The sequence below is a fragment of the Schistocerca piceifrons genome, chromosome 2 (assembly GCF_021461385.2).
Source record: "Schistocerca piceifrons isolate TAMUIC-IGC-003096 chromosome 2, iqSchPice1.1, whole genome shotgun sequence".
NCBI classification, from domain to species: Eukaryota; Metazoa; Arthropoda; class Insecta; order Orthoptera; family Acrididae; genus Schistocerca; species Schistocerca piceifrons.
The window spans coordinates 361,690,477-361,711,852 of record NC_060139.1 but is presented as its reverse complement, the minus strand read 5'-3'; the positions used below and the strand labels follow the sequence as shown (position 1 = coordinate 361,711,852).

Sequence of the window (21,376 nt, the reverse complement as noted above, 5' to 3'; positions counted from 1 at the left end):
AATTGTCAGCGTGCGAACCGTTCAACGAAACATCATCGATATGGACTTTCGAAGATGAAGGCCACTCGTATACCCTTGACGACTGCACGACACGAAGCTTTACGCCTCCCTTAGGCCCATCAACACCGACATTGGATTGCTGATGACTGGAAACATGTTGGCTCGTCAGACGACTCTCGTTTCAAATTGTATCGAGTGGATGGACGTGTACGGGTATGGAGACAACCTCATGCTTTCATGGACCCTGCATGTCAGCATGGGAATGTTCAAGCTGGTGGAAGCTCTAATGGTGTGCGGCGTGTGCCGTTGGAGTGATATGGGACCCCTGATTTCGTCTAGATACGACTCTGACAGGCGGCACGTACATAAGCATCCTGTCTGATCACCTGCATCCGTTCATGTCCATTGTGTACTCCGAAGGACTTGGGAAGGATAATGCGACACCCCACACGTCCAGTATTGCTGCACAGTGACTCCAGGAACACTCTTCTGAGTTTTAAACACTTCCTCTGGCCACCAAACTTCCCACACATGAACAGTGTCGAGGTTATCGGGGATGCCTTGCAATGTGCTGTTCAGAAGAGACCTACATCTACATCTATATTTATACTCCGCAAGCCACCCAACGGTGTGTGGCGGAGGGCACTTTACGTGCCACTGTCATTACCTCCTATTCCTGTTCCAGTCGCGTATGGTTCGCGGGAAGAACGACTGCCGGAAAGCCTCCGTGCGCGCTCGAATCTCTCTAATTTTACATTCGTGAACTCCTCGGGAGGTATAAGTAGGGGGAAGCAATATATTCGATACCTCATCTAGAAACGCACCCTCTCGAAACCTGGACAGCAAGCTACACCTCGATGCAGACCGCCTCTCTTGCAGAGTCTGCCACTTGAGTTTGCTAAACATCTCCGCGACGCTATCACGCTTACAGAATAACCCTGTGACGAAACGCGCCGCTCTTCTTTGGATCTTCTCTATCTCCTCTGTCAACCCGACCTGGTATGGATTCCACACTGAAGCAATACTAAAATAGGTCGAACGAGTGTTTCGTAAGCCACCTGCTTTGTTGATGGACTACATTTTCTAAGGCCTCTCCCAATGAATCTCAACCTGGTACCCGCCTTACCAACAATTAATTTTATATGGTCATTCCACTTCGCCGGCCGCGGTGGTCTAGCGGTTCTAGGCGCTCAGTCCGGAACCGCGCGACTGCTACGGTCGCAGGTTCGAATCCGGCCTCGGGCATGGATGTGTGTGATGTCCTTAGGTTAGTTAGGTTTAAGTAGTTCTAAGTTCTAGGGGACTGATGACCACAGATGTTAAGTCCCATAGTGCTCAGAGCCATTTGAACCATTCCACTTCAAATCGTTCCGTACGCATACTCCCAGATATTTTACAGAAGTAACTGCTACCAGTGTTTGTTCCGCTATCATATAATCAAACAATAAAGGATCCTTCTTTCTATGTATTCGCAATACATTACATTTGTCTATGTTAAGGGTCAGTTGCCACTCCCTGCACCAAGTGCCTATCCGCTGCAGATCTTCCTGCATTTCGCTGCAAATTTTCTAATGCTGCAACTTCTCTGTATACTACAGCATCATCCGCGAAAAGCCGCATGTAACTTCCGACACTATCTACTAGGTCATTTATATATATTGTGAAAAGCAATGGTCCCATAACACTCCCCTGTGGCATGCCAGAGGTTACTTTAACGTCTGTAGACGTGTCTCCATTGAGAAGAACATGCTGTGTTCTGTTTGCTACATCTCTTCAGTCCAGCCACACAGCTTGTCTGATATTTCGTAGGCTCTTACTTTATCAGGCGACAGTGCGGAACTGTATCGAACGCCTTCCGGAAATCAAAGAAAATGGCATCTACCTGGGAGCCTGTATCTAATATTTTCTGGGTCTCATGAACAAATAAAGCGAGTTGGGTCTCACACGATCGCTGTTTACGGAATCCATGTCGAATCCTACAGAGTAGATTCTGGGTTTCCAGAAATTATATGATACGCGAGCAAAAAACATGTTCTAAAATTCTACAACAGATCGACCTTCATCCCTTCGTACTCTTTCGGATTTATGGACAGCCCTGCAGGATCCATGGTGTCAGTTCCCTCCAGTACTACTTCAGACATTAGTCGTGTCCATCTCACATCGAACTGCGCCACTTCTGCGTGCTCGCAGGGACCCTACACGATATTAGGCAGGTGTACCAGTTTCTTTGGCTCTTCAGTGTAAATTCCATATGAAACATATATCACATGAGGTATTGTTTATTTCAGTAAGAAAAATTGCTTTTGTATCTCGTAATTTAACATCTGCATAGGCCAAGGACATATAAAGTAGACAAGAAGACACATAGAATAAACATGTTACTGAGTAGTCAATACACGTACCTGAAAATCTACTAACCGTACATCAGCAACCTCCCCTGTTGAGTACTTGAACATCATGTTGTTCTTCCAGCAGTCGCCATGAACCAGCACCTTAAGCTTAGTATCTTGCACTTTTTTCTTCAACGCCTCGGTCATTAAAGGCAACAATGTATCTGCGAGTCCCGCAAACTTGTCCGCGTAGTGCTCATAGCCGGGAACCCTTTTCACGAAATCGGCGATAGCAGAAAAATTACATTGCATCATTGGCCGCAATATAAACTGCATGCCGTCGCCAGAAAAGAAATCCATATCGAGTTGAGTACCGTAATCGGGGCGCTTGCTGAGCACGTGGGCTGTGCCGGCGTGGAGGCGCGCGTAAGCTCGCATCACCAACTCGCAGTGCTGGTAGTCGAGAAGTCGACCATCGTCTGCCAGTCGATAGCCGGCCGCCACCAGGTCGTCCAGCACGAGGAAGCCCCTGGGTTTGGCTCCGTGGTGCAGGCACGTGGCCGCCAGTGGCCGGAAAGACGCGCCCTCCACCCGCCGCAGAGCCTCGTGGGCTGTGGGTATCACCTCGGCCAGCACCAGCGCCTCCAACTTGAATATGTCCCACTGTGGAACAAGATAGAGTGGGCCTTACCTCATGTTTTTTTACACTTAGTCTGGACAGTACGAGGTGTCATAGACATAGCATATTGAATTTGAGGAGAGTCTGCAAAGTACTGTAGTAATTACATTTATAGCTACCTCCTAGGCCATGATAAGGTTTCACAGGGGCCGATAACACTGACTGACTGTGGGGCTCCTGCTCAGCACTACATACTCATTTTTTAAACCTATTATTTTACAGGTCGTATAGTATGTGTAAGTGTTCTTTCATTTTTTTATCTTATTTCCAGTTTTTGACTTGAATGTTCTCCTGCAATATTCAAGTAAAATTAATTGTGGCGTACGTGTCAGGTAGAATTATCCCTTCACCATAGGTGATTTGTTCCTGTGAAACCTGCTGACAAACAAGCCAGTATGCAACACTGTGATTAGCCAGAAGAGAGCGTGAGAGGGAACTTACATGTTGGCTGATGGCTGTCGCCTACAACCAGGAGTATTTCTGGCGCCGACTTTCAGCTGTCAATGATGTGAAATTTCTCCTATCCTCTTTCTGAGTCGTACTTTGTTCCAATACTAAAAGTAACATCTTTTCATCACCATTCATCACCATGTTGACTGGCTAATGGCCTCACAGGTTGACCTGGGTACACCAAGACGTATTCCATGAAAAGAATATTCTGAGTTGAATTTTAATTAACTCTTTTGCTCAGGCAACTCTCTTAAGATACACACATCCTTTGCTATCCTGGCCAGAAGTCACATCGCTCTTGTACTTCATTTCACTCCCTTGTAAGATATGAAGGTATTATATTAACATTTTATTTCACCGGTTTAAGCACTAACAGACGCTACACACTTCCGTTTTGAACTTTTACATGAACAACATATTGAACATTAATCAAAGCACTAAAACTAATTGCCACAGTTGACATCTCATTAGCTCCACTGACATAACAAAGGAAACCAGGATAGGAAACTGACATAACAAAGGAAACCACTGGTGATGAATAATAAGACACTCTGTCACAAAACTAAAATAAAATTTTTGTTTCAGCAACTGTTTTGGTCTGTGTATACATTGGAATTGACCAACTACTCACGGTCTTTTACTCTTCTTTGCACTAAGCGGGAAAAGAAAGGTATTCACTGTTTCATATTTTTACTATCGCAAGAGCATTGCTCTACTGGTGCTAAAATACCTGCCATGTGTGTTTTCCCGCCACACCTACACTACTGGCCATTAAAATTGCTACATCAAGAAGAAATGCAGATGATAAACGGGTATTCATTGGACGAATATTTTATACTAGAGCTGACATTCTCACGCAATTTCGGTGCATAGACCCTGATAAATCAGTGCCCAGAACAACCACCTCTGGCCGTAATAACGGCCTTGATACGCTTGGGCATTGACTCAAACAGAGCTTGGATGGCGTGTACAGGTACAGCTGCCCATGCAGCTTCAACACGATACCACAGTTCGTCAAGAGTAGTGACTGGCGTATTGTGACGAGCCAGTTGCTCGGCCACCATTGACCAGACATTATCAATTGGTGAGAGATCTGGAGAATGTTCTGGCCAGCGCAGCAGTCGAACATTTTCCGTATCCAGAAAGGCCCCTAGATGACCTGCAACATGCGGTCGTGCATTATCCTGCTGAAATGTAGGGTTTCGCAGTGATCGAATGAACGGTAGAGCCACAGGTCGTAACACATCTGAAATGTAACGTCCACTGTTCAGAGTGCCGTCAATGAGAACAAGAGGTGACCGGGACGTGTAACCAATGGCACCCCATACCATCGCACCGGGTGATACGCCAGTATGCCGATGACGAATACACGCTTGCAATGTGCATTCACCGCGATGTCACCAAACACGGATGCGACCATCATGATGCTGTAAACAGAACCTGGATTCATCCGAAAAAATTACGTTTTGCCATTCGTGCACCCAGGTTCGTCGTTGAGTACACCATCGCAGGCGCTCCTATCTGTGATGCAACGTCAAGGGTAACCGCAGCCATGGTCTCCGAGCTGATAGTCCATGCTGCTGCAAACGTCGTCGAACTGTTCGTGCAGATGGTTGTCTTGAAAACGTCCCCATCTGTTGACTTAGGGATCGAGACGTGGCTGGACGATCCGTTACAACCATGCGGATAAGATGCCTGTCATCTCGACAGCTAGTGATACGAGGCCGTTGGGATCCAGCACGGCGTTCCGTATTACCCTCCTGAACCCACCGATTCCATATTCTGCTAACAGTCATTGGATCTCGACCAACGCGAGCAGCAATGTCGCAATACGACAAACCGCAATCGCGATAGGCTACAATCCAACGTTTATAAGAATCGGAAACGTGATGGTACGTATTTCTCCTCCTTACACTAGGCATCACAACAACGTTTCACCAGGCAACGCCGGTTAACTGTGTATGAGAAATCGGTCGGAAACTTCACTCATGTCAGCACGTTGTAGGTGTCGCCACCGGCGCCAACCTTATATGAATGCTCTGAAATGCTAATCATTTGCATATTACAGCATCTTCTTCCTGTCGGTTAAATTTCGCGTCTGTAGCACGTCATCCTCGTGGTGAAGCAATTTCAATGGCCAGTAGTGTAGCTATCAGTATGGGCCGCTTCTCGCATTTGTGGTCATAGCTTTTCGTCGTTGTATCACTGAGGCGTGAAGTCATGCATTCAGAGGTTGTTGTAACAGGCTTTCCGTTGTGCTGTCATGGGCAGTATATACTGTTTCAGGTTTTTACTATCGTCAGAATTATAGGTAACAAAAATTGACAGTTACCCGCAGTTGCAGGTCCTGACTTGCTCAAAATGTCATGGTATTAATTATTACAGAGTTTTGGAAAATTCTGGTTGTCGATCTGTTTCCTTAAGCGTTGCGAGAGAATATCAGAGTTATATACTGTTTAGCATTCTTCTACGTAACTGAAGTGCTTCAAGATTTTGTCCGGTTGTTTGATCGCTATTACTCATTCTCGTGAAATTTTTTTGCTTGTTTGGCGAGGTTTCCAGAGTGAGGTGCCATTCCAATCGGGATTTTGACGTTTGACATACGAGGGTTGCCCAGAAAGTAAAGCACCGCATTTTTTTCTTCAACAATTCTTGATTGAACATAATGAGTATTACACACACGAAAGAACAGTGTTTTATCTACACAGCCTATTTTTCCACGTAATATCCATCCCGTTCTATGGCCTTGCTCCAGTGCGAAACAAGGGCGTGTATGCCCTATCGGTACCAATCCTTTTTCTGGTGACGGAGTCAGTGCTTCACAATGTGAATCATCTCCTCATCGTCCTTATAATGTCTTCCAAGAATGGCATCCTTTAATGGCCCAAACAAGTGGAAGTCCGAGTGGGCTAGGTGAGAGCTGTAGGATGGATGAGGTAACACTGTCCAAACCTTTTTTAGCGATGTGTTGAGCAGTTCTCAGACTTGCGTGTGGCCGAGCGTAATTGTGTTGCAGCAAAACATCTCCTGGGTTACTGTGCCGCCGAAGTCGCCAGAAGTGCTTCTTGAGTTTTGTTAATGTGGTGACATATGCTTCTGAATTAATGGTACCGGCTCTTGGCATAGAGTCAATGATAATCACACCTTCACAATCCCAGAACACAGTGATCATGACCTTACCGGCGGAAGCATTTGCTTTGAATTTTTTCTCTTGTAGGGAGTGGAGATGGTGCCATCCCATCGACTGTCGTTTTGTTTCGGGCTCATAATGGTGAACCCAGGTTTCATCACCTGTCACAATCCGGGACTAGAAGGCCACCCCCTGGGCTTCAAAACGTTGCAGCAAATCAAGACAAATGTTTTTACTGTGCGATTTGTGATCCACCGTTAGACACCGCAGGACCCATCTTGCACACACTTTTGAATATCCAAGAGTGCGCATAATAGAATCCACACTTCCTTTGATAATTGACAGATGCCGCGCCAACTGCTGAGTCGCAATGCGTCCGTTCAGGCGAACAACATCAGATCGCTGCAACATGTCAGGTGTGACAGTCGTGGATGTTCTCCCCGACCGCTGAAAATCGTGGAGCTCCGCCGAACCGCCTTCTGATGACCTCACCCTCCGTGCCCAGGGCCTTACTGTACTTCTGTCGACAGCAGATGCTCCATAGACTTTGCACACGCCTTTGTGAATATTCCCCGCAGTTTCTTTCTCTGCAGTGAGAAATTCAATGTAACGTACATCACCTACAGACGGCATTTTCGAACTGTCCTTCAGCTACGCTATCTGTCGGAAGTGGCGGAAACTTGGCGCGCTCATTCAGGAGACTTCAAATAATATACAGGGTGTTACAAAAAGATACGGCCAAACTTTCAGGAAACACTCCTCACACACAAAGAAAGAAAATATGTTATGTGGACATGTGTCCGGAAACGCTTACTTTCCATGTTAGAGCTCATTTTATTACTTCTCTTCAAATGACATTAATCATGTAATGGAAACACACAGCAACAGAACGTACCAGCGTAACTTCAAATACTTTGTTACAGGAAATGTTCAAAATGTCTTCCGTTAGCGAGGATACATGCTCCCACCCTCCGTCGCTTGGAATCCCTGATGCGCTGATGCAGCCCTGGAGAATGGCGTACTGTATCACAGCCGTCCACAATACGAGCACGAAGAGTCTCTACATTTGGTACCGGGGTTGCGTAGACAAGAGCTTTCAAATGCCCCCATAAATGAAAGTCAAGAGGGTTGAGGTCACGAGAGCGTGGAGGCCATGGAACTGGTCCGCCTCTACCAATCCATCGGTCACCGAATCTGTTGTTGAGAAGCGTACGAACACTTCGACTCAAATGTGCAGGATCTCCATCGTGCATGAACCACATGTTGTGTCGTACTTGTAAAGGCACATGTTCTAGCAGCACAGGTAGAGTATCCCGTATGAAATCATGGCGGTGAATCGAGGAAGTACAGTACATACTGACGAAACTAAAATGAGCTCTAACATGGAAATTAAGCGTTTCCGGACACATGTCCACATAACATCTTTTCTTTATTTGTGTGTGAGGAATGTTTCCTGAAAGTTTGGCCATACCTTTTTGTAACACCCTGCATACGTAACGTTTCGCATTCGTAGCATTGTTCTCGGCTGAGAAAAAAATGCGGTGCATTACTTCTGGACAAACCTCGTACATGCGAAACTTTTAGAAGCTTACCTCAATGAAGTTTATTCTCCGTGTTTAGTACTGTCGGCTGAACATTGGGATCTGAGCTGCGGAAAGCAATTTGAAATCTTGTATTCGATTTCCGTAATTGCGGTTACAGCATTTGCGTAGAGCGTTCGGCCACGTGCAACGAAATCAGCACAGTTTTAGATCCTGTGCAGTAAGCGCCTGGAAGTGTATGTGCTTTAGAATTGTTTCTCTCCACTGTCACATTGATTGGTAACTTATTTTGAAATACGAACGTACAGTCTAGCCCCGGACGTGTTCTCTTAGCTTCAGATCAGAGTTTGTTTTCTGCAGCAGGCACCGACAAGCTGTTGTCAGTTTGGGCTCGTAGTGAGCTGGTTTGGCGTATGTGTTCGTGGCATATCGTGTATCGCGTTTTCGCGAAAATGTTGTAGCTCCGTTGTGAGTGATTTCAGTGTGAAGTGTGATCAGTGATACGTACACATGTGTCGTTTGTGTTGCAATGCACCAAATACATGAAATATTAGTTTGTCTGCCTGGTGTCTTATATTAGCTGATGTGTTTTGAGATCCTTGTGGCATCTCATTCCGAATCTCAGTGGAATGACACGAGTAATGAATTTATTGATGGAGAATAAGTTCAGCAGAAAGTCCCGCGTATTTACTGTGTGGAATTTTGAACAACTAAATTGAAACTTTCGGTAGTACTGGTCGTCAGGGGGTTAGGAAATTTGTGGTAAGCTCTTATGGGACCAAACTGCTGAGGTCATTGGTTCCTAAGCGTACAAACCACTTAATCTAACTTTAACTTACGCTACGGTAAAGACACACACTCATTCCCGGGGAAGGACTCGAACCTCCGACGGGGGGAGCCGCGCGGACCGTGACACGGCTCCTCAGGCCGCTCGGCTACGTCAGGGGGTTACTCTGTGGTGTTGTTAGACGATATGTTATTTACGAGAGACGTTTCCCACAGGCTAATAAATTTAACTGGTCACGTTTTATTAATTCGTTGTGATCTTGTTAATCGATCGGTTGTTAAATGAAGTGTCGTCAGAGTTGCTTAGTCACATCTCTGTTTCACAGTAAGAGTACTTCGGCCCACCCGGTTGGCCGTGCGGTCTAACGCACGGCTTTCCGGAGTGGGAAGGAGCGCCTGGTCCCCGGCCCGAATCCGCCCGGCGGACTTGTGTCGAGGTCCCGTGAGCCGGCCAGTCTGTGGATGGTTTTTAGGCGGTTTTCCATCTGACACGGCGAATGCGGGCTGGTTCCCCTTGTTCCGCCTCAGCTACACTATGTCGGCGATTGCTGCGCAAACAAGTTCTCCACGTACGCGTACACTACCATTACTCTACCACGCAAACATAGGGGTTACACCACTCGTCTGGTATGAGACGTTCCGTGGGGGGGGGGGGGGGGGGGGGGCGGGGTCCACCGGGGTCCGAACCGCACAATAACCCTGGGTTCGGTGTGGGGCGGCGGAGGGGTGAAGTGGACTGCAGTAGCCGTCGTGGGGTTGTGGACCACTGCGGCTGCGGCGGGGACGGAACATCTCCGTCGTTTCTAGGCCCCCGGTTAACATACAATACAATACAGTACAATACAAGAGTACTTCCATTTATGTGACACTCTCAGCAGCTGAGGGGTGCGCGCCGTTGATGCTAGCGGCACGTGCTGGTCCAGATGGTTGGGTTCTCACATCTGGCCCCACCCCACCCCAGTTTGGCACTGGATTTGAAGATTCTGTTTTTAATTAAATTTCAGTTGAAAAATTAAATATAAGATGGGAAAATAAACGTGTATCAGCTCATCAGCCTTAGTCGCAGACAACCCAGTGCTCCACTCCCCAACCACGTTCCTGACCAAATGTCAAGAAAGACTGTAAATCTTGGACGCATGATATCTGCCGGTGTTCCAAAATAGGATGCATGCACTACCACGACTCATCCGTTATTTTTTCCCTAAGGGCCGTTTTCAGCACGTCCATTTAAATCCCAATGGGCCTTTTCCCGATTCGAATCGATATCGACATATCCTTTCAGTTATTGACAAAGTAATACGCCTGGTCGAGGTCACACCAATTCTGCCAATGAAGTTCTCGTTTCCGTTGCCCTGTCCCAACAACAAACCAAGGCAGGCAATTCAATTTTCTTGGATTATGTGGAACATGAATTACACATCATTCAAGAGCAAAAATAAATCATGCATTCAGACAGGTTACACCTGATGATGTCCACCTGTGGCTCTGCGTGTGCAGCCAACCACGGCGGGGAAGGTGGCGCACTCCTGCGCGAAGTTGAGCAGCATCAACCTCCACCCACCTGTGCTCCGCACTCCCAGGAGGTGGGAGGGGGTCTGTGACAGCTTAGCGGGGATCAAGGGTTTCAATGCAATGAGGAAATTCTGCATCTACATCTACATCTACATCTACATGATTACTCTGCAATTCACATTTAAGTGCTTGGCAGAGGGTTCATCGGATCACAATCATACTATCTCTCTACCATTCCACTCCCGAACAGCGCGCGGGAAAAACGAACACCTAAACCTTTCTGTTCGAGCTCTGATTTCTCTTATTTTATTTTGATGATCATGTAGGTTGGGCTCAACAAAATATTTTCGCATTCGGAAGAGAAAGTTGGTGACTGAAATTTCGTAAATAGATCTCGCCGCGACGAAAAACGTCTTTGCTTTAATGACTTCCATCCCAACTCCCGTATTATATGTGCCACACTCTCTCCCATACTACGTGATAATACAAAACGAGCTGCCCTTTTTTGCACCCTTTCGATGTCCTCCGTCAATCCCACCTGGTAAGGATCCCACACCGCGCAGCAATATTCTAACAGAGGACGAACGAGTGTAGTGTAAGCTGTCTCTTTAGTGGACTTGTTGCATCTTCTAAGTGTTCTGCCAATGAAACGCAACCTTTGGCTCGCCTTTCCCACAATATTATCTATGTGGTCTTTCCAATTGAAGTTGTTAGTAATTTTAACACCCAGGTACTTAGTTGAATTGACAGCCTTGAGAATTGTACTATTTATCGAGTAATCGAATTCCAACGGATTTCTTTTGGAACTCATGTGGATCATCTCACACTTTTCGTTATTTAGCGTCAACTGTCACCTGCCACAACATACAGCAATCTTTTCTAAATTACTTTGCAACTGATACTGTCTTCGGATGACCTTACTAGACGGTAAATTACAGCATCATCTGCGGACACCCCAAGAGAACCGCTCAGATTTTCTGTGGACGGCGCTCCAGCTCCGCTGTAGCAACAGTACCTAGCTCAGTCAGCTCGAGACTTGTGTTTTGTATGTGCCTACATCTGTTAATAAAGTGCAGATATTTGATATTTACGGCCTCCATCACTCCATCTGCAGTATCCTTACCCACGTCTACTCTTAAAAATAAAAGAAAATGTGATTGGTAAAAGTAAGCTTTGAGTTTCAGTTTGTAGAAGAAAGATGCAAAGCGTTTCGAAACTGGTTACGTGTGATGATGAATAACTCAACTGGTAAGAGATATCCCGCGAAATCCATGGCTCTGAGTTAGTCTTGGTTCAGGACACGTTGTTTATCTGGCAGGAATTTTCATTTAAATTTGCCTGTTCTTATGCTACTTGATTGCAAGACCAAAGACTGTCTGCTTCGTATGTCACATTGGTTTACATGCTGTGAGTCTTCCGAATACTCTGCTCAGGAACAATGAGCTCGTTTGCGTCACTTTGCCGGTCGGAGTGGCGGTGCGGTTCTAGGCGCTACAGTCTGGAGCCGAGCGACCGCTCCGGCCGCAGGTTCGAATCCTGCCTCGGGCATGGATTGCGTGATGTCCTTAGGTCAGTTAGGTTTAATTAGTTCTAAATTCTAGGCGACTGATGACCTCAGAAGTTAAGTCGCATAGTGCTCAGAGCCATTTTTTTGCGTCACTTTCTTCAGACGTGGTGTGAAATGCATGTCTGAGGTGGCCTAAAAATTAATCGCTCTTAAGGTGTAGACGATGTTTCCGTAATGATGACACTAACTCTGAAGAATGATGAAGAACGCCAAAAGCGTCAGTCCGACTTGGGCGGAATTCATCGGCAACAACAAGAAAAAATTCACATTTACCGTTGGTTTACACAATTTTAACTGCGGTAATGTTGGGTAATTGCGTGGCCTTAGATTAAATTAGTTGAAGAAATGCAACAGCCAGCCAACGTTTTAGCTGTTTCTGTTCAAATCGTTCAAATGGCTCTGAGCACTATGGGACTTAACTTCTGAGGTCATCAGTCCCCTAGAACCTAACTAGCCTAAGGACACCATACACATCCATGTCCGACGCAAGATTCGAACCTGCGACCGCAGCGGTCGCGCGGTTCCAGACTGTAGCGCCTAGAACCGCTCCGCCTCCCCGGCCGGCGCTGTTTCTCTATTTCCTCAAGTAATACCGTTGGTCTTATGACCACGATAAAAATCTAAGGGGTCATCGTCGTCGTCGTACGTACAGGAATTAGATATGTGCATGTTCTTTCTTCACAGAGTTTACGTTACTGTAGCCTTCGTCGACCAATGTCTTTTCTTATTTCGGGTTGTAGGGCAGAAATATCTCTGGTAGTCTTTCAGCTCTTATTCTACTCATATGTTGTTTCCATCCAAATCTGTGTGTTCATTTATTTCCTCATTGACAGTATATGCATTGACAAGCTTTATTAAATCTCTGTGTCGCCATTCGCCCTCCTCAAGAATCTCATCTCTGCTGCTTGTATTTTGCTGCCATCTCTCATTTTATTCATCCAACTCTCGCTTACATAAAATAGTAATGGAGTCGCCATAGTTTAATACACTTTAATTTTTGTGTGTTGTCGATGTCTGTAGTTAAGTGTTGTATATATTGCTCCACATGCTCCATGAAATATAGATATAGAATTTTATCTATGTTATTATCGTAACCCTAAATCGTTTTGCAGCCCAGATATTTCAAATGTGACAGCTGTTTACTTACTTAGTAGTTAATTACTATTTTCGACTGTATTACCTTACGTCTTATGTAGTGAACATTTACGATTGTATTCTATACGCATTTGATACAGTCGATGTACTCCTAATTGGAAGTCGTCTTTCCTTTCTTGGGTTATTACTTTATCGTCTACAAATATTAATGCACTTAGATTAGCTTATTTATCTAATTTAATCCCTAGATAATTATCTTATTTACAGGTTTTAAGGACATTGTCAATACAAAAGTTAAAAAGACTAGCTGAAAGAGGACACTGCTGTCTCAGTCTTTACTGATTTTTATCTCATTTGTCCTTTTCTCTTCTTCGTTTGCTACTATTTACGTTTTAAGCCATGTTTTTGACATACCGTATTTTATGAGTGTAGGTGGGCGGCGACTGTTATTAATTGCTACACATAATTACCAGATGGGTCTATATATTTTTGCAACCATTCTATTTATCTCTGTAACACGTAAAAGGTTGTTCAAAGTGGCGTCCTACAGCTTCTATGACATCATGACATTGTCACTCGCATTTCTGTTGCACCTGTTAGTGGAATTCGCTAGCCCCATACTTAAAACTGTTCACTGATACTACACGCACCGTGCGTGTGTTTGACCAGCAGTTATTCCTCGCCAGGAGATGCTGCTATCGCCTGGACGGCTTTATATCGATAGTATGTCGGTGGTAATAGCGTTCTGTCTGATCGGTGTAGTTCCTGCTGTACAGTAATTGAATGGATATTCTACTCGACTAACATACGTATATCTTAATTTTACTCAGCCGTCAATTGGTGTCATCATATTTCTGTGGGCTAGCCATTTACGCAAAATATAAAACAATATATTTACATTTAGAAGTTTATATGGGTTAGTTATAAATTTTTAGCTGTCACCTAAAAGAAATTACGATACGTAATTAATTTTTCAATTATTTGTAGGTACGTGACTGCAGTCTGAGACGTTCTTACTCGTCCGTCGTCTCGAAACTTTCGTAGCGTCTGGTAAAGTCCTGTCGCGGCGACGGCCAGAGTTGATGAACTACACTCGTGCTCATAAATTTAGGATAACTGCAGAATGTGGTGTCAAACGACGTGGCACTACACAAAACTGGCGCTAATAGCATAGGCACATAGGGAACACACACGACACAGATATGTAAGTCCACGGTATTGGTGATAAGTTGAGAAAACCGTCCCGAAACACATGTGCTACAAAACGTCACTGTTTCCTGCGCATGTACCCCGATATCAATATGGGATATGATCACCATGCACACGTACACACGCCGCACAACGGGTTGGCATACTCTGGATCAGGTGGTCGAGTAGCTGCTGGGGTATAGCTTCCCATTCTTGCAACAGTGCCTGTCGGAGCTCTTGAAGTGTCGTAGGGATTTGAAGAAGTGCAGCGATACGTCGACCGAGAGCATCCCAGACGTGCTCGATGGGGTTTAGGTCTGGAGAACAGGCAGGCCACTCCATTTGCCTGACATCTTGTGTTTCGAGGTACACCTCCACGATGGCAGTTAAGTGGGGCCGTGCGTTATCATCCATCAGGAAGAAGGTGGGACTCACTGCACCCCTGAAAAGGCGGACATACTGGTGCGAAATGACGTTCCGATACACCTGACCTGTTACAGTTCGTCTGTCAAAGACATGCAGGGGTGTACGTGCACCAATCATAATCCCACCTCACACCATCAAACCACGACCTCCATACAGGTCCCTTTCAAGGACATTCAGGGGTTGGTATCCGGTTCCTGGTTCACGCCAGATGAAAACCTGGCGAGAATCACTGTTCAGACTATACCTGGACTCGTCCGTGAACATAACTTGGATCACTATTCCAACGACCATGTACTACGTTCTTGACACCAGGCTTTACGGGCTCTCCTGTGACCAGGGGTCAGTAGAATGCACCTTGCAGGTCTCCGGGCGAATAAACCATGTCTGTTCAGTCGTCTGTAGACTGTGTGTCTGGAGACAACTGTTCCAGTGGCTGTGATAAGGTCCCGAGCAAGCTGTGATAAGGTCCCGAGTACCTGCAGTACTCCGTGGCAGTCTGCGGGCACTGATGGTGAGATATCGGTCTTCTTGTGGTGATGTACACTGTGGACGTCACGTAGTGTATCGCTTGGACACGTTTCCTGTCTGCTGGTATCGTTGCCATAATCTTGAGATCGTGCTACGACCTGCTGTGTTTGATCAGTCTCCAGTTGCCCTTGTATTCTACCCTTCATAACGTCATCAATATGTGTTATTTTCAACACAGTCACCATTAGCACGTCTGAAAACGTCTGCACACTTACTCGCTGCACCGTACTCTGACATGCACCAACACACCTCTGCGTATGTGGAATGCTGCCGGCGCCACCATGCGACGACCGCAGGTCAAATGCACCGCATGGTCATACCCCGAGGTGATTTAAACCCGCAGACAGCCCACCAGAGCGTCGTTTCACCATGTATCAGCATTATCCTTAAGAGCAAGGGAGTAGTAGCACCATGCGGAGCGCGAGCCAACTCTCGCGATGTATATCTAAGAAGACTTTCTCTCAAACGTTTGTTGGTGGAGCTGGATAATTTCTCGGTTCTGATACATCCACGCTATAAAGCCAAATAATGGCCGCCAGCCTGCTTAGACACGCGAGATAGGATTAAAACAGTCACTTCCACTACACCACTATTCAGTGTCCTGACGCCATCTCATTATCTTCAAAACCTCCCAAGCCTGACCACTAGATTAGGTAACAAGCACCGCAATCAGTCACTACACCATCACCAGCCGGTATCTCCCACCTCTTCTGTAAACATCAAAGGAATACAGTCTGGAGTCGAAGAGGCTAAGGACATAGATGAGAACTCCGCACTTCAAGTTTCTATTGAAGCAAAACTCTGTTATCTTCTAAAAACACTCGCCAAGTCCCCTTCGTCCATTAGATAACACCTCCAGCTAGCCAGTTGCACCACGTTCTGTCAGGCAGCCTGTCCTTAAACAGTCAGTGTACGCTAAACAGCAATATCCATCGCGACGCCAGGCAACAGACTGACGGTGAGACGTTCCCAAGCGCGTCAAAGGGAACGCACATTCAGTCACTTTCTAAATCTTCTATACACGAAAAAAACGTTTCTGGCCCCTGCCTACGAACTTCCGACATACGCCTTCTCATCACCTCCACCCAGACGGCCCAAATCGCCTCCTGCACCCTACCCGGACCACCGACTTACTCCTCGATTTCACGGGGCTGACCACAGTCCCACAGCATTCTTTTCACATGCAGACGTTTTGGAAAATAAGACTCCAGAACAGAAAGTGGAGATTACGGTTGACCATTTCTTGCTAACGTTCGTAATCCTCTTTTAAGGTGCTGTTGCCTGCTGACACTCTCAGGAGTTCGTTTCTCGTATGGTACCAGGAAATAAAAGCCATTCTGTGGGAAAACATTCGCCACTGAGGACCACCCAGTCGGGACGGAACATCACCCGTTAGCTAGATTAGAACAATCCATGCCCTTTATCTCCAGGCTGTAGAACAGAGCTGCATTCCCGCAGACACTCGGAAGCCGACGCTGTCGCTCACAATAGGGACCACCACTCGCCGACAGTCGCGGCCTAGAAATGATCCGTTACTAGTTCTCGCACAGACTGGAACCCCTTAATACGTCGCTAAACATGGCGCAGCCCCTTGATACACTAGAGTATTGTGCGGTAATTCGTTCACAGTGGTTAGGTGGCTTACAGTGTGGTTAAACAAATCTGTATGACGAAGAACAAAGTAATAAGCCATCTCTCTGCAAAAAAACAGGAATCGTAAGAGTAGTGGCGGCAATGGTGATCCCAACATCGGCGTATCACAATCGAAGAGATAATGGAGACCGCTAAAATCAGTCGTAGATCAGTTTTCAACATCTTGCACGTCAGTTTGGAAATGATAAGTTCGCTGCCTACTGAGTTCCGAGACAGTTCACACCCATGGGAAAAGTCTCCAAACCGAGGTAGCAGCAGAAATATTACAGCAACGTTTGGCCAGTCCAGATGACCTCTTTGACCACCTGGTCACCATGGACGAGGCCCCCAAATAAAGGCGTAAAGCAAACAGTGGAAACATGTTGACTCACCAAAACCAAAACCAAAAAAGACAGAGAGACAACCATCATCAGGCAATGTGCTACTGAATTTATTTAGGACTGCTGTGGTGTGGCGCTAACAGGTGTTCTCGTAAGAGGAAAACCGTCACTGGAGAATACTATCAAAATACACTACTGGCCATTAAAATTGCTACACCACGAAAATGACATGCTACCGACGCGAAATTTAACCGACAGGAAGAAGATGCTGTGATATGCAAATGATTAGCTTTTCTGAGCATTCACACAAGGTTGGCGCCGGCGGCGACACCTACAACGTGCTGACATGAGGAAAGTTTCCAACCGATTTCTCATACACAAACAGCAGTTGACCGGCATTGCCTGGTGAAACGTTGTTCTGATGACTCGTGTAAGGAGGAGAAATGCGTACCATCACGTTTCCGAGTTTGACAAATGTCGGATTGTAGCCTATCGCGCTTGCGGTTTATCGTATCGCGACATTGCTACTCGCGTTGGTCGAGATCCGATGACTGTTAGCAGAATATGGAATCGGTGGGATCAGGAGGGTAATACGGAACGCCGTGCTGGATCCCAACGGACTCGTATCACTAGCAGTCGAGATGACAGACATCTTATCCACATGGCTGTAACGGATCGTGCAGCCACGTCTCGATCCCTGAGTCAACAGATGGGGACGTTTGCATGACAACAACCATCTGCACGAACAATTCGACCACGTTTGCAGCAGCATGGACTATCAGCTCGGAGACCATGGTTGCGGTTACCTTTGACGCTGCATCACAGACAGGAGCGCTTGCGATAGTGTACTCAACGACGAACCTGGGTGCACGAATGGCAAAACGTAATTTTTTTCGGATGAATCCAGGTTATGTTTACAGCATCATGATGGTCGCATCTGTGTTTGGTGACATCGCGGTGAACGCACATTGGAAGCGTGTATTCGTCATCGGCATACTGGTGTATCACCCGGCGTGATGGTATGGGGTGCCATTGGTTACACGTCTCGGTCACCTCTTGTTCGCATTGACAGCACTTGAACAGTGGACGTTACATTTCAGATGTGTTATGACCCGTGGCTCGGTCCCTGCGAAACCCTACATTTCAGCAGGATAATCCACGACCGCGTGTTGCAGGTCCTGTACGGACCTTTCTGGATACAGAAAATGTTCGACTGCTGCCCTGGCCAGCACATTCTCCAGATCTCTCACCAATTGGAAACGTCTGGTCAGTGGTGGCCGAGCAACTGGCTCGTCACAATACGCCAGTCACTACTCTTGATGAACTGTGGTATCGTGTTGAGGCTGCATGGGCAGCTGTACCTGTACACGCCATCCAAGCTCTGTTTGACTCAATGCCCAGGCGTATCAAGGCCGTTATTACGGCCAGAGGTGGTTGTTCTGGGTACTGATTTCTCACGATCTATGCACCCAAATTGCGTGTAAATGTATAATATATTTGTCCAATGAATACCCGTTTATCATGTGCATTTCTTCTTGATGTAGCAATTTTAGTGGCCAGTAGTGTACGTTGGTGAGATAATTGGAGACTGACAAAATTAAGAGTTATGGGAAGTTGTCAGAGGGAGTGATTAAGCTGCATGGAAAGTCACTGCTCATTTTGTACAGCACATATTGCTTCTTTGGGCTGTCCGATTTTGCCTCACTCCCCCCCCCCCCCCCCCCCCTCTCCCAATATTCTCCAGACATGGCACCCAGTGACTTCTTCTTCTTTTCTGAGACGAAGAAACCATTGCTTGTGAGGCTTTTGCAGGAGGACAGCCAGGTGATTATCCTGAACTGCCAAAACGTAGACTTCGCTACTACATCATTCATAGTTGGTAAAAATATCTCGCACTGAAGGCTGAATGTGTTGAAAAAGACTAACACCATCGCAAAATTTTAAGGTCGTAGCTTGATTCTTTCAAGGTGATAAATGAAACTTTATGTCTAACCTTCCTAGAAGGTTTAGTCATTGACCACCACCAGCTTGGCGCTGCATCTCACCTTCACCTCCCCCTTCTGCCTCTCCTCCGCCGTGATAACGTCTGCCTTCACGACCAACGGCAGCTGCTGAGTCGCCTCTTCCTCGTCCTTCCTGAAGGCGACCCTCACCCTGGACATCTGGCTGCCGTAGCCGGCGCCAGCCTTGTTCGCCGGCTCCACCGCGATGGACTCCACGGTGATGGTTCCACAGGACAAATGTCTCTTCAGGGCCGCCTCCATCATGGCGTGGTCGATATAATCTGTCACTTCCGGACCATTGCTTCCTGGCGCATTCATAGTCCTGTTAACAAATGGAGAAGTTCTGTTTGTGGGAGGATCACTATGTCAAGAAACACAGAAAGGAAAGGGTATAATAGATTTGTATCTCTACAGTTTCTCAGAGCGCTCAGCGTGGAACTCTGTTCACCTTTTCTGTCTTGAAAACGATTTTAAAGAAAGATTTTACACACTTTTGCTTCACAGGTGGTTATGTTACTTTCGTGGGCATTAAGATATTCGTCACACTTAGTGAATGTCCTTTGACAGAAGCGAGTTTTAGTTGCAGACAATGATAAAAAACAACAGGCAGCCTCATCAGGACTGTGAACTGGATGAGTTTCAAGTTTGACTTATATGGACTCTGTGTGCTGAAGGTGAGGCTGACTTTCTGTCTGTATGGACTACGACACTACAAGACGATCTCCAGTGCTTCTTCCTGTGTGTGTCTTTCTAGAAACTACCTTAAAGCTTTTGGTAGGCCTATCATTGTGCACCACTAAGCTGTGAGTGTCATCTGTTGGTCCATAGACACAGGTTCGTTATGAAAAATTTCGAGGAGAAAGTTGCCACCACTTTTTTACGATTTTCATGAAGCATTTCATTTTTGTTCCTGTATATTCATTGGGAGACAGCCACATGGTCAACTAACTCTGTTTCTTGAACTAATCCGTCATTTCAAAAAAATTCAAAAAAATTGGGCATTAAAAACTTAAAAAAGAGCGGATTTTTCTGAATTTTTAATCTGGAAAGTAAAACGTTATCTAGCCTGAGTATGACTATAATAATTTTAATGAAATTATTTTCGATATTGAGTCGGTAATTTACGAGAACTATTTTAACTTAGAACTTAATCTGACATGAACTAGATGTTACCTAACACACTGGGCATATTTCTCGGAAACGACTGTACTCTAATACGAGCATGATTTCACTGTCTCAGAGTTATGTTCTTAAAACTTAACCGATAATTATACGCAGCAGATATTTTGTGCATCTGTCGCCTATCTTGTGGACTTCTACGGTCAAAAACTTTGCGGTGAAAGAAAATATATTCCAATTTCTGATAGCGCCATATCTGTCGCAAATATGTGTAATTTGGTGATGTATCGACGCAACGATGAAGAAAATTATTGGCTGGGCTTGAAGAAATCGCTAAACAATTGAAAGCAAAGTTACCGAAGTCAGTGGGATCTCCAGTTATAAATATTAACATAAGTATATATGACCAGTGGTTGAAGGGATGCAATATGTGAGTACATATTACCGAAGTACGAACCACACAAGGTCATACATCAGCCGTAGCTACAAAAAGTCGTAAGAAGGCACATGGAAGGAAACTATAAGATATTGTAAAGAAAGAACACGAGAAACAACGTTGTCCACACGAGCTTCAAGAAACACTGAATTATTAACTGATTGTGAAACCAGTTCCAATTTAAGTATAGGACTTGCAAACTCCGAATAATTGCATTTTCACAACCAAATTATGGCAAAATTGTATCTTTAGTTTTAATCAGTAACCTGTCACAAGGTATATAGGTGGTCAAGAAAGATACCAGGCCCACGAAACGAACGTTGGGTCCGCGATAATAGCCTCAAGTCGTTCCCGTGAGGTGACTAGTGTAAGTCTTTAGCAACGGCGTATACGTATCGCAAGAACATACAACATTTACATCCTTCTCTTAAACGAGAGGGGGGACGGAGGGGGTGCACTGAAGGCCATACGTGAAATACTCCAGAGCTCGCATCGCAGCCTATCTAACACACTCCGTTCAATCGTTCTCTCTACTGCGGCCACCAAAAGAGTGAATGCCTGTTCACACAAAGCGTTTACCTGCATTTTCCGCACCAGAAGCTGCCGCACGTTC

General features: G+C 45.8%; 1 protein-coding gene across 1 annotated transcript in view; it reads right to left on the bottom strand.

The window, feature by feature from the left end:
- Positions 1–19,526, bottom strand: part of LOC124775388 — a 42,636-nt gene extending 23,110 nt beyond the window's left edge. Inside the window, exons 1-2 of the mRNA XM_047250222.1 lie at positions 19,251–19,526; positions 2,403–2,993 (exon numbers count right to left, since the gene is read on the bottom strand). Of these exons, the coding sequence (XP_047106178.1) occupies positions 2,403–2,993; positions 19,251–19,526 (867 nt within the window). The remainder of the gene's footprint in view (positions 1–2,402; positions 2,994–19,250) is intronic.
- Between the last annotated feature and the right edge of the window lie 1,850 nt (positions 19,527–21,376).